The sequence below is a fragment of the Buteo buteo genome, chromosome 4, assembly GCF_964188355.1.
Source record: "Buteo buteo chromosome 4, bButBut1.hap1.1, whole genome shotgun sequence".
Lineage (NCBI taxonomy): Eukaryota > Metazoa > Chordata > Aves > Accipitriformes > Accipitridae > Buteo > Buteo buteo.
Window position 1 is genome coordinate 7,536,395 of NC_134174.1, and position 12,419 is coordinate 7,548,813.

The 12,419-nt window shown below is 42.2% G+C and overlaps 1 protein-coding gene across 4 annotated transcripts in view; it reads right to left on the bottom strand.

Annotated features, from left to right (window-relative positions):
- Positions 1-5,450: 5,450 nt before the first annotated feature.
- Positions 5,451-12,419, bottom strand: part of SEPHS1 (selenophosphate synthetase 1) — a 28,241-nt gene continuing 21,272 nt past the window's right edge. For 3 of the 4 annotated variants that reach the window (XM_075024674.1, XM_075024675.1, XM_075024676.1), the window contains one exon: positions 5,453-9,401. In XM_075024674.1, coding sequence (XP_074880775.1) covers positions 9,187-9,401 — 215 coding nt within the window. In that variant the 3' untranslated portion in view covers positions 5,453-9,186. Of the gene's footprint in view, positions 9,402-12,419 lie in introns of all 4 variants that reach the window. The other variant, XR_012650004.1, reaches the window with a different exon arrangement.

Here is a 12,419-nt window from a genome sequence, read left to right on the forward strand (position 1 = left end):
TTGGCAGTCTTGGGCACAGACCACAGCCAGCACAGATATTTTCTTTATCTCCTGACTGTCAGAGCTTGCCTTCATCCCTCCACGAATCAGTTTGGAGAGATTTTTATGGCTCCACTGTCACCCCAGCGCGGTGGCAGAGCGTGTTTCCCAAGTACTTCATTTGCACTGAGAGAGATCTGGGATGTCTGCAGCCTGCATGAAATCCACACCCGAGGCAGGGTATTGTGCTGGGTGGCCTTTCTGTGCAGCCTTCTGGGACAGCTCTGATGCTTTTGAGTAAGAAAAGAAGGAAAGGAACAAAAGGAGTTACAGTGCAGCACCTGGGGAGGTGGGAGGGGAGGAAAAAAAAGCCCAGAGGGGAAAACCTGGGGTAGGGAGAGGGGAAAGAAGCATAAAAAATGGGCAGCTGCAAATAGAGGTTACAAAAAATAAGCTGTAGAGGCTTGGTGTTCCCCTGAAGCTGTGATACGCTTAAAAGTGGCTTATTCAATAAACACTGTCCTTGGCACACTCTCATCTGCCTTAACTAACACCATGAGCGCATCAGCTGACGCATTTGAGGACAACAGTATTAAGGGGCTGAAAACAGCCCCATAACTAAGACCTGCAGCACAGTTCAGGAGATGATTTTCATCATCTTTGCACATGTCCCTGTTGCCACTGCACCGTAGTGCCTCACCACTTCTGCAAAGTGGACTTCAGGCCCCCCGTGTCATGGTTCAGACTAGCTTGTGGCATTGGTGCGACACTCAGTTCATCCTTCAAGCCCTATGCCGTAAAGCCGATGCTGCTGGAAGGTGGGGTATCTCCTGCTGGAATTTGCTGTCCTTCATCTTTCCCCTTTCCCTGGGCCAAGGGGATTAATCTCTGACTGGGACATAGCAGGGAGGTGGGGAAAGAAGTAAGAGCTCTGAGGAGGATGAAGGTGGGAGGAAGGCAGTGTGCTGCCTGCTCCAGGTCCAGCCTTGCAGGCTGCTCTCTCACCTACTCTCCCAGGAGATGGAGAAGCTGGGGATCTGGATGAAAAAGCCGGGAGAAGAGAGAGGAGTGGTAAACTGAGGGCAGCAAACCCAGTTACAAATATACTGTAATAATATAAGCTGGAGAGCAGCATCAGGAGTGGAAGGAAATTTTGCTAAGAATTTGCATTGTTTTGCCAACCCAACGTACGCAAATAGATCTTCACACCTGCCAGTTTGTTCATAAACACCTTGCTCATAAGCAATCCAGCCAGGCCCTGATCCCAAAGATACACCATCAAGAGTAAGTCCCCTGTTGCTCCGGGCAGTCTCATGATGATAGGGTGTGCACCAAAACTCTGCACCACAGCTACTTTAGGAGGCTTAACTTCATTGTGCCACAGGTTTTGCTGGAATCCGAGGTGACATGTTGATGGATCAAAAACTCAGCTGTCAATATACTAAGCTTCATGTTAGTGCTACAGATAAACAGAAGCCAAGGCATGGATAGGAGGTGCTTCTGAACTTAACCTGTATCTTAAAAGCTGATTCCCTTTAAAACTCAGTGGCAAAACTCCCAGTGATTTAAATAAAGATGTACCAGAGCAGGCTTACATACTCCATTTGTGGCAGCTGCCTAGACTGGGGTGCATTCCTGTTTACAGCTCTTATGGTCAGTGGTTCCATGTATGCCCGGTGGAGTCACTCTTTTCAGAGGCTGCAACAAAACACAGGCTGTTCACAGAAGTGGGACAAACAAGGTTAGGAACCCCAAAAAAACTCCTCAAAACAATCTGGTGTAGTCACAGAGGCAAGCGTACAGGCATGGTGAAGGCACAACTAGCAGCAGCAGTGACAGCACCCAGCCCTTCATTGCCAACAAAATCAGACCTTTGACTCCTGAGCTATAGGAAAACTCTTAGTCATAGGTAAACAGAAAGTTAATAAAAGTCCCTCAAATCAAATTCAAGTGAGGAGGAAGGGAAAAAAAATAAATGAAACAAGAATAACAGTTTTATTACTGAAGTCCTAATTAGAACTGCACTGAAAGGTGTATTTACAATGCAGATATATGCTGCAGTTACCTTCACAATCCAAACTGAAACAAGAACCTCAATAAATCTTTGTTTCAAAATTCAAGTAAGAGTCCCATCGAAAAGATAAAGAACACCACCACTACACATGCCAATTCTGACACAAACCTGTTTCCAACATAGACATTTCTTCCACTGGTATGTGTTTGACAGCATCTTATGCAAAGGTGTCTTTCATACCTGAAAAAAATAAGCAAAAAGTATTTAGTGATTTTGCTTTACCGATTTAGGAGTTTGAGAACTAAGATGCTTTTATACATACATAATACATGCTTACATACATATATATATATGTGCATTTTTAAACAAGAAGAACCTCAAAAAACTAATCTCTCTGTGCATTGAATACAATTATTCCTTTTTACTTACTGCTTCTCTGGTAATCTTGATACTACTACCAGTAATATCCAGTAATACTGGCTTATGCAGTAACTGCCATGTCACTGGACCACCCTGTTATATCACACCCCCAAATGATTCAGGATACCTCATCCACCTTGGCACTGAGGAGTGGGTGGTTGAGGCGACTGCCCTTTATTTGTACCCTCACACTAATGCAGTCTATGATCAAACTTTAATACAACAGAAGATTGATCTCAGGCGTTGCTGGCACCACTCTGGGCTGCAGTGCTGAGAACCACACAGTGACATCAATGGCACCACAGCTGGCTGTGGTGTAGCTATGCACTCTAAAAACAGACATGTGTGGACATGTATGAAAAACCCCGTCCTTTGCATCTTAATCTGATTTTTATTAAAAACAAACCCAACCCCAAAACAGTCTAGAGTGAATAATTTTCAAATCTGTTGATAAGCTTCACTACAGTGCAGACTGAATTTCATGAACCTGGCAAAAGAAACGAGGGAAAGATTTTCTTCTTTAAGAAAACTGATGGTGGCATTCATCTTTTTATTAAAATTAATGGCATTTAAGAGGGGCTGTGTCTTCACAAAGCATTTTTACAGCTATGTCTGTCAGTTTCCTGAATTTTATAGAACATTTTTATACAGCTGTTTTGCATTTGGCTTTTAGTTTTAATGTTTTCCTTTCATTAAATCACAAAACTAATAAAAACTAAATGATCAAAATTTCTCCAGCAGTACAGGAACGGTCCTAATGCACAGTGTTATAATTTAATAAGCATCTCAATTGACTATTAAAATCTACATTATGATCAGAACTGTAATTCCAAAGATGAGGTCTTCTGAAAGCTTAATTTACTGTGGTGGGAAGTGGCAGCTGCTCCAACTCAGCAAAATTAGCTTTTTTAACTTAGATGCCAGGGAAAACAGATGCAGACGCGACAATAACAAGAACAACAAAATCCACCACCAACGCGCAGGTTCATCTCTCATCACCAGAAGATTCACGAAGGGTTTCTACAGATACATTAGCAGCGGAAGAGAGGCAAAGGAAAACACGGACCCAATGGAGAACAAAATAGTGGGGCAGAGTGACAAAGGACATGGAAAAGGTCAGGGGTCTCGATGACTTTTCTGCCTTGGGCTTTGCTGGCGTGGTCTGTTCTCGGCTTCCCTGTGCTGAGCAGTGGGGTCTGGGGCCACGGAGTATCACCCACCCACGCTGCAGCAGACTGCGCTGCAGACCACTGAAGCAGATTGTTTGGGCATTTTCAAGTCTACGGGACCACGTGGGATTTATCTGTAGGAGACGACGTGACCGCAAAGCTGCTCTCTCTCCTGGTGCCGGCAGAAGTTCCTGGTGACTAGAAAAAGGCAAATGTCGTACCTGTCTTCACAAAGGGCAAGGTTGGCAGGAACGCCTGGAAGTTCAGCAAAGGCAGAGTGCCATACCTGGCACGGAGTAATCCCGTGCTGCAGGACAAGCTGGGTCCTGCCTGCCTGCAAAGCTGCTTTGCAGGAAAGGACTCGACGGACAAGTTGAGTACGAGCAAGCAGCGCGCGCTTGCAGTGAAAAGGGCTGACGGCGTGCTGGGCTGCGCTGGCAAGAGTGCGGCCAGAGGGTCAAGGGAAGTGGTCCTTCCCCTCCATGAGGCAGTTTGTGAGACTACATCTGGACACTGTGTCTAGTTTTGGGCTCCCCAGCACAGACACTGACATCCTGGAGCCAGTTCAGTGGAGAGCCACTAAAAATGAGGGGGCTGAAGCACATGCACAAGGGAAGGCTGAGAAAATAGCTCAGCTTGAAGAGGAGAAGGCTCCAGGGAGATCCTACAGCTGTCTGCAAGTACCTAATGGGGGGAGACAGAGAAGACAGCCAAACCCTTCTTGAAAGTTTACAGCAAAATTAAGAGACAATAAGCACAAACTGCAGCAAGAAAAAAGTCCTGTTAGATGTAAAGAGAAAAATTCTGCAGAATGGGGATGGTCAAACACTGAAATGGGGTGCAGAGAGATTGTGAAATTTCTGTCCTTGTAGATATTCAAAACCTGACTGCACACAGGCCTGAACAACCTAATAGGACATCAAGGTTGTCCCTGCTTTGGGGACAAGGAGGGAGCTTGGACCAGGAGACTGCAAGGCATCTGTTCCAAACCAAATTATTTGGCGAGTTCAGCTATGGTGATAGGAGCATTGCCCAACTGACCTACTACAGTGAGGAATGTGCATCTGAACAAAAGTCTATTTTTACCTTAGAAATACCAGGACTGTTTTTCTGTTGTTACTATTTCCCCCTCTCTGAAGGTTGGAGATGTGGGGCAACAGCTTTTTCATGCCTTAAAAAAATACAACAGAAAACACGTCAACACTGCAAGCAAAAGCACAAACCAGCTCTGGTTGGAACATCAGCATTGGCTTAAATATGTCTTGTATGACAGAAGGAAAGATGTAGTGTCATGGTCTGGAGATGGGGCAGGCAATGAGGTACATAGCTGGAATCAGAGTCTGGAGCAGCAAAGCCTGTGCTGAAGTCTAAACTGCTGCTGCTGGAAGCAGAGCAAGCCAGATTAAAGCTAGTTTAGATGCACTTCGAGGAAATCCTCCATGTGGAGGACACATGGTGTGTAAAGAGACCAGTTGAAGAGCATTGCCTTCCACAAAAGCAGAGTCCTGTCTCTAGCTCCTGGCCTCTGCTGAATTTCAAGCTTTGGGCAACCCCTACCCACCCACTGCAGCCTGGCTTCTCTCCAGCGCAAGAAACAGGGTCTCAGGGCTACAGCTGTCCCTAACTTCTGAGCTGCGGGTGCCCACCCACTCCTAAAGACACAGATGCCTCCAGAAGTACAAGAGACAGCTGGATCCATCATAGCCAGCCCTGAGCACTAAGAGCTTAAAAAAACCCCAAGCTCTTGCTCTTCCTTCATGGTTGGCTCTTGCAATGCCAGCTGACCTCAGCAGTTAGTGAGCTGATGTGCAGAAGTGTCCTTCACAGAGATGTTGCTCCTACTGAGGTCCTACAGATCCCCAAAGGGATCCCCTTCTCCCTCACGACCACCCAGCCTGCGAAAAATGCCTATCCAAAGGCTGAGTAAGAGGATATTTTATTACCTTGCCCCTCTTCAAGCACCAGCCACAAAGGTTGCCAATTATATTTCGTGGTCAAAATGCAGATGTACACCCAGAAGGTGACTCTTCTCACCTGTTTGCCAGACAAGCAGTGAAAAATCAGTAAACAGTAAGTATTGGCCATTGTGCCCATCCGTCCCCCCTGCAGTCACTCAGGTTTGCTGCCCTCTCACTGCAGCATTTTCACACCTCCTAAGTAGAAAAGGGTCAGTCCTGAATTTCTAGCAAAATGTGAAATCAAAACAATACCTAAAAAAAAAAAAAAAAAAAGACAAAACTATTCTGACTTTATATACTGCCACAGACAATTTTAAGAGTGTTATTTTTCCCTGATGCAGGGGGAAAGCAAAAGGCTGAGGAAACCAACATATTAAAGAGAGATAACAGATACTAGCTTTCCAAGAATATATGCTACTTATCAAATATATTGATTAGGCTCGTGAATATTCCAATTATTACATTTTTCTTTTTAATCTCCACTTTTCTCAACTTTGAGTTTTACAAGCAGCCTTCTCATACAGACTGAGGGATGAAAGTTGGTGCATGCAGAGGTACCTGTGTATGCAAACCAAAGTACATTACATTTGCATAAATGACTGGACATAGCTAATAAAAACAACTGTTTGCTATTGCTTTCTCATAGCTTTTTGATGCCAGCATCTCAAAAAACTTCATTTAAAAGGAGATCTTTGATTGTATTGCTTAAAGGTGCACGACTTAGGACTTGCTAGCCCTGTACGATATACCCTGCTACAGCTTATGGTTGATCTGCAATCTCGTATTTAGCAAAACAAATCATAAAACTTCTTACACAAACCACTGCACCCCTTAGCTGATTAGCTGATGCTAACAGAGGACTTCCCAACTCAATAATCAACCACTCAGGGGCACATTTCAGCCGGCCAAGCCAGGAAGCACTTTGGGATGCAAATTCCAGCCATCGGGAAACATCAGGAAAGGCTTCGACTGCCAGTTCACCCGAGAGGGGTTTTGCTCATAGCTAGCTTCTGCAGCTGCAAAGGGAAGTTTTCCTCTGAAAGTCCAGACGAAAACGGTTCTTGCTATGAAAGGTTGGCGCGATGGTTGCCACTCACCTTGCTGGATAAGCAGCCCTCCTCTGCACACCCTTCCCCTTGAAGATGAACCTTCTACCATTCAAGACACGTCCAGGGAAGGAGAAGTGTTGGTTTCACACCTGGCTGATGAACTAATCAACATGACAAGTAAAAAAAAAAAAAAAACCAGCCAACCAGTATCTACCAGCTAGTATGCTTTTCTGCTCAGAGTGACCTTACACACATCTAGCACCAGTTTAAAGTACAACAAATCTTTGTAACAAGTACTTTCACGCAGAAGTACTCAACTGTTTTGCACACATTTGATCTAATTCAGGATTTTTTAATCTAATAAAATTACTTATGTAGCAACAGTGTTGTCCATGACCATAAAACAAATGAACAGAAGCCAGTTCCACTTTTTTTTTTATCAGGATACAGAACAAAGTTCACAAAACGGCAGGAAAAAAAAGGAACTAACTCAGTATTTTTTGCACAGACAATTGGGTTTTGATGCTTTATTTTCAGAACTGCTGTGGAAAACCTAACAATTTTTTTTTTTTTCCCCCCCAAAGCAAAGTCAAAAACCCCGTTACCGCTTTGAGGTTTTGTGGTGAACATGTAGCTCGCAGATTTCTTCTTCAGGAAAAAGGAGCATGAGGTTCTGCGTGGTTTAGGCTACTCACAATGGGGAAAAAAAGAAAGAAAAAAAACCCCAACCAACCATCTAGCTTTGCAAAAGGTGTCTGTTGAGAACACTGCTGAGTGGAAAAGATGAGCCAAGTTTTGCCACAGTGGTCACTAGGAGCAAGACTGGAAATTTAAACCTTGCATGATGCACAAGACTGGTTCATCTCTAGTGACTCATTTTTTATAGATGGAAGCCCTTGTAATTCGTGCTGGTAGCAGTAATGATTATCCAAGATTTTCTTCTTCCTGGTCTGAATGTCAAGGAGTGAATTCCACAATCTGGGTAAGCCTTGAAAAGAGCTGGTTCAGTGAAGCGCACTCAAGTCCCATCCGCATGGTGTGCTCGGCAGGGCAGAGTTAGCAGTGAGCCTGCTGCAATGGGGCAGCTTACCGTGCCGTCGGGGAAAAGATGTGTTTCAGCATCCGTTCCACTTACAGGGCTGCTCACGAACCCTCATCTAGCTTACAGCAGGCACAGCCAGGAGGACTTGCAGAGGAAACAATTCAAAACCGTTGCATACTTTGTGCTGATAAGTAAAATAAACAAAATAAAGTGGATAATATACTTGGAGATAACCTACTTGCCCCCAGCTTTGGCATGCAGGCAGAGATATTCTAGATTACCACTGGACATCACAGCTTGCAGAATTGACCAAAGGAGTAATAACAATTATCAATATAATTACACTTGCAATAAAATAAAAAAATGAGGATTCATCCTCTTTCCAGTTTGTAATGCAGCTAGGAATCAAAAAAGTTCATGCACTTATACAAGAGCAATAAAAAAAATTAAATATTTATTTTGAATAACAAGCTTAAGTTCAAGCTGCAATGTTGGCAATGTAGATTTTAAACACAGATCACAAAAGCGTGCAGAAGAATGTATCTGAGCAAAGAACGAAATAATACTAAGAATTATACTAAACAGCTGCTGATTTTAAAGAAACAAAAAAGGCTTGTAATCACTATACAAAATATAAAATGTATTAAACACTACCATCCACAGAACAGAGGTTTATTTTAGTTTGATTATATTTAAAAATTATTTGTGTAGTTATTTATATAGTGAATTGTAAATGAATATTATACAGTAACCTCCTTTTGGTCTGCAAAACCTTTGTTGCACTATAGCACATCCAATCACATTGCAAAAAAAGAATTATTTTTCCTTACTATCAATAAAGAAAACAATCATTGATAATACAGTAAATATTGTCAGGTCTACAAATAATGAAATCAAGAATGACTCCTTCGACTCTGAAGCGCCTTCCATGCAAAGTCAGCACTTGCTTGTTTAAACATAGTGCACTACCCAAGCAATGTCCAGGGTCATAGATGCTCTTGGTAAGACTAAACCTTACCAAAAAAAATAAAAATAATAAAAAAAAAAATTAAAAAAAAAAAAATCAAAGATTGAATGTAATCATGCAACTCTCTTACTACTGGGTATACCCACTGTGTCGCTTATCAATTTATTGCCTTTCTGGAATATCACTCAAGGCATCAAAATTAGACTTATGATAAATATACATATAATGAAAGGACACAAACTGCTATTTGACACTACTACTGGTAATGTCTGTGCTACGTGAAAGCACCTTTAAAAAGAGCCTATGCGGCAAGAGATAAGTGTCTAAAGATTCAAAATGAATCAACAGTATTGGATAACAATATAATTCTCAACTCAGAAGCTGCCTCAAGATTAGGTGCATCTTCAGTTAATGTAACAGGAAAAAAAGGCAATGGATTTTATTTTATTAATTGTATCCACTCATAAACTGACCTAAGGCCACCAGATGTGCAGACACAACAAGTTTTCTTTTCTTTTTACAGTTCTTTAAGTTGTAGGATGATAAAGGAATAGATCTATTTAAAAACAAACAGCTATTTCATCTATATTAAGAGGTGGCACCGGGTGTTGGGTTCACGTTCTGAGTGGCCACCTGTGGTGCGACTTCAATGATTCGTGGTTTGTCTATAATTCTGGCCGTGCGGTTGCCCTTCTCTACAATGCCGATAATCCATGCTTGGTGACCTTCGCCATATTTTGGAGACTTGATCTCGGCACAGAAACGTGCTGCTTGTTCTCGTGGTAAACAGATGAGAAGGCCTCCTGCAAAGTAAAAAAGCAGAGCATTAAAACGTCTGATTGCAAAGCATTTCAACCTTGATCTGCCAAATCCCTATTTAGACAAGCACCTGGTGACTTCAGTGGATTCTGTCGAACTCCAAGGACTCCAAGAGAAGACACGGTGGAAATCTGAGCTCTTGCTTTACAGAAAGAAGTTTGTGCCTGAATTCAGTGTTTAGTGGGTATGTAAATGAAGCCAAATACACACAAAAGATGTTGGCAAAAGGAAATCATACTGATGCCAATGAATGACATACTGAAACAACACTGGCATTGTAAACTTCCAACAGAGGACTGCAAAGTGCCTCTACACAGAAACATTTTGGATAAAGGTCATATTCAGATACCTATAACCACATATTGGTAGCAGCTGATTCTGCAAGTAATCCCATTGCCCACAATGAAATCATTCATCAAAGTAGGGACTATTACCAGAGAATGCAAGAGGCAGAAAATTAAACATAGACTTGAACCAGTGCTCCCTGTGATGGTCCTTTTGAACCCTTTCTTAGAGAATTTTCTAACCATTTTTAGCCTTTCCCATAAGATTTTTTTCTCAGAGACAGCTGAAAAATATTTTATTTACTAATCAATGCTTTTCAGAAGCAGCACAATAATTAGTTAGCAAGCTCACCATTCAGTTATTAAACCTAAGAACACTTCCATTCGAAGAATCCCAAAGCACTGAAAAAGGTGGCTTGGCAAGTGAATTTACTAGAATGAGTTTCATTGTCAGCTTTGGCACAAATTTCCAGGAGGCTCTGACCAAATCATTAAATGTTTTGGTGGTACCCTTTATTATTAGAGTATTCAGCTTTTCTATATCCCTTACCTTTTTTACATTTATGCTATATTGCAAACGTGAAGAACTGCAACACAGAGCAGCAAACTCATCTGCAGATGAGTAATTAAACCTCAAAGCATTGTGTGCTACATGCAGTTTGTGCAGCTTGCGTCTGTACACTGTGCTGTATTCTGACCACACAGCAGCCTCTTGTAAGGGCTGTTAAAATATCATCTCCCATTGGAAAATGTTTGGAGAACACAGGCAAGAAAGTATATTCACTCAAACAGGAATTCGGGCATGTGCTGAGGCTTGCTTACTTTTAAAGAGTTATTTGACCCAAAGTCTTCTTGCCCAGGCGAAGGGCAGCCGCCAGCAGCACAAATCGTGCCACCAGCTCTGAGCCATGCCTGGGGGCAAAGGGCCACCTGCTGAGCTGGCCACCCTGGGTTCAGTGCCACCTCTCCTCTGCCGCCCTTAGACAGCTTCTTAGCACCTTGGGCAGGCACCTTTATGTTTGCTTTTCCAAGCAAACAGTCCTCTCGCTGGTGACTAAAGACACTTTTAATTTAAGCCTGTGAGAAAGAAACAGCTATTGAATATGAGGAATTATTTATAAGGATACATGGAAGTGTGAAAGTTATTTTTTAGGTTCTATATGAAGCAAATGAGTGTGCCATGCAGATGAAGAAGAATGCCTGCCTCTCTCAGACATTTCAGAACATAACATCCAGGTACTTCCATTAAAAACAATAAAAAAAACCCAGAAGCTTGAAAGACAGTGTTTAAGCTACTCCAGATGTAACAGACAAATCAATTGCAAAGGAATTATGTGCTATTCCCATGGAAGGCTCTAAATCAAATTGAAGAGAAACTTATGTCGTGGTGCAAGCGAGTCAGGGAAGAGGTTTACAAGTGGTAGTGCACAGAACATGCTAACTAGCCAGAAAGGAGGAACAAAAGTAAGGTGAAAAAGGAAATAAGAAAGAGCATAAGAGTATCTTCACTCAATTCTCTTTTCCCCACACACCCTCTTTCTGCAATTTTGTATCACTTGTACGCATACCCTGTTAACATTCTTTGGCAAGATCAGACAAACGTACAAAATCCCAGTTTCCAATCAAAATTCACTTCCCACCTACAGGCTGTATCCCACAGCTTGATCAATAACCCTTAATAGAGGCTAAAGGCTACTCTTGATCAGTAGTAGGATTCCTGTCTACAGGGATTATAATTATTTCTCTGGTAGATTGACCAGTCTCTTTAGCCCTTTGGGTAAGTCCTTAAGGTTTTCCACTATGTGCTTTAGTCTATTTTATGTTACTGCCTTTTTTTGTCCCATGGACAACTACAAGAAGTCTTCATGTGTGCAAAGTCACACCCACCAGAAGTTTAAGTTGTTGCAACGTGCCTGTGGAAAATGAAGCAGCAGTGCCACTCTGCACTGAAGCAAGCAGTATTTCATGGCATACCAAGTTTGAGGTCTGTGTCAGCCACTGCTGAAGACAAAGCAAATGGGCTGCAAACAGAATGAACAAATGGCTGTGGTGGCTTGAGAGCTTGCTGCACACTTATTTTGGGCCTTGAAAGGACACTTGGTATCTGTGTTGGTTTACCTTTCTAAAAATCTAAGCGTTTTTTTGGTAGGAGGTTTTGAACATTGTTGGTTTTAACTGTTCTAGTGCAAGCAGGGAACTGGACAGAAAACTTCAAAAGTGGACTAGACAAAGCTTTGCTATTAAGAGCAGAGATACAAACAATTCATGAAATAAAACCAAGTGTCCTTGCTCCTGCTAGTGGCTTTCTCCCACAATGACTAACAAAAGGATGAGATCATTAACCTTGCCTCTTGTCATGCACTAACATAGCCCTTCTTTTCTACCCATCTGCCTATTTCCACAAAATCTGCACAAACACTGTGTTGTTGAGATACCTCTACTACACTAAAAAGGTTGGCCAACACCAGCCAACAGTTTATTAGCAGAGGACTGGCAAGAATACACACACACATGAATATCCCATGTAGAGTAACTTTGTAACTTATTTCTGCAAGCAGCCCCTCTAATAAACAGAATTAAGTTTTTTGAAACTAACTGCCTGATTGCAAGTTTAACCTTTACCAAAGAGTTACCTAAAAGAGAGTGCAAAATCACATAAAACTGCAATTTTAAGAAAATACACCATAAGCAAGAGTGCATGGAGGATGGAACAGATGA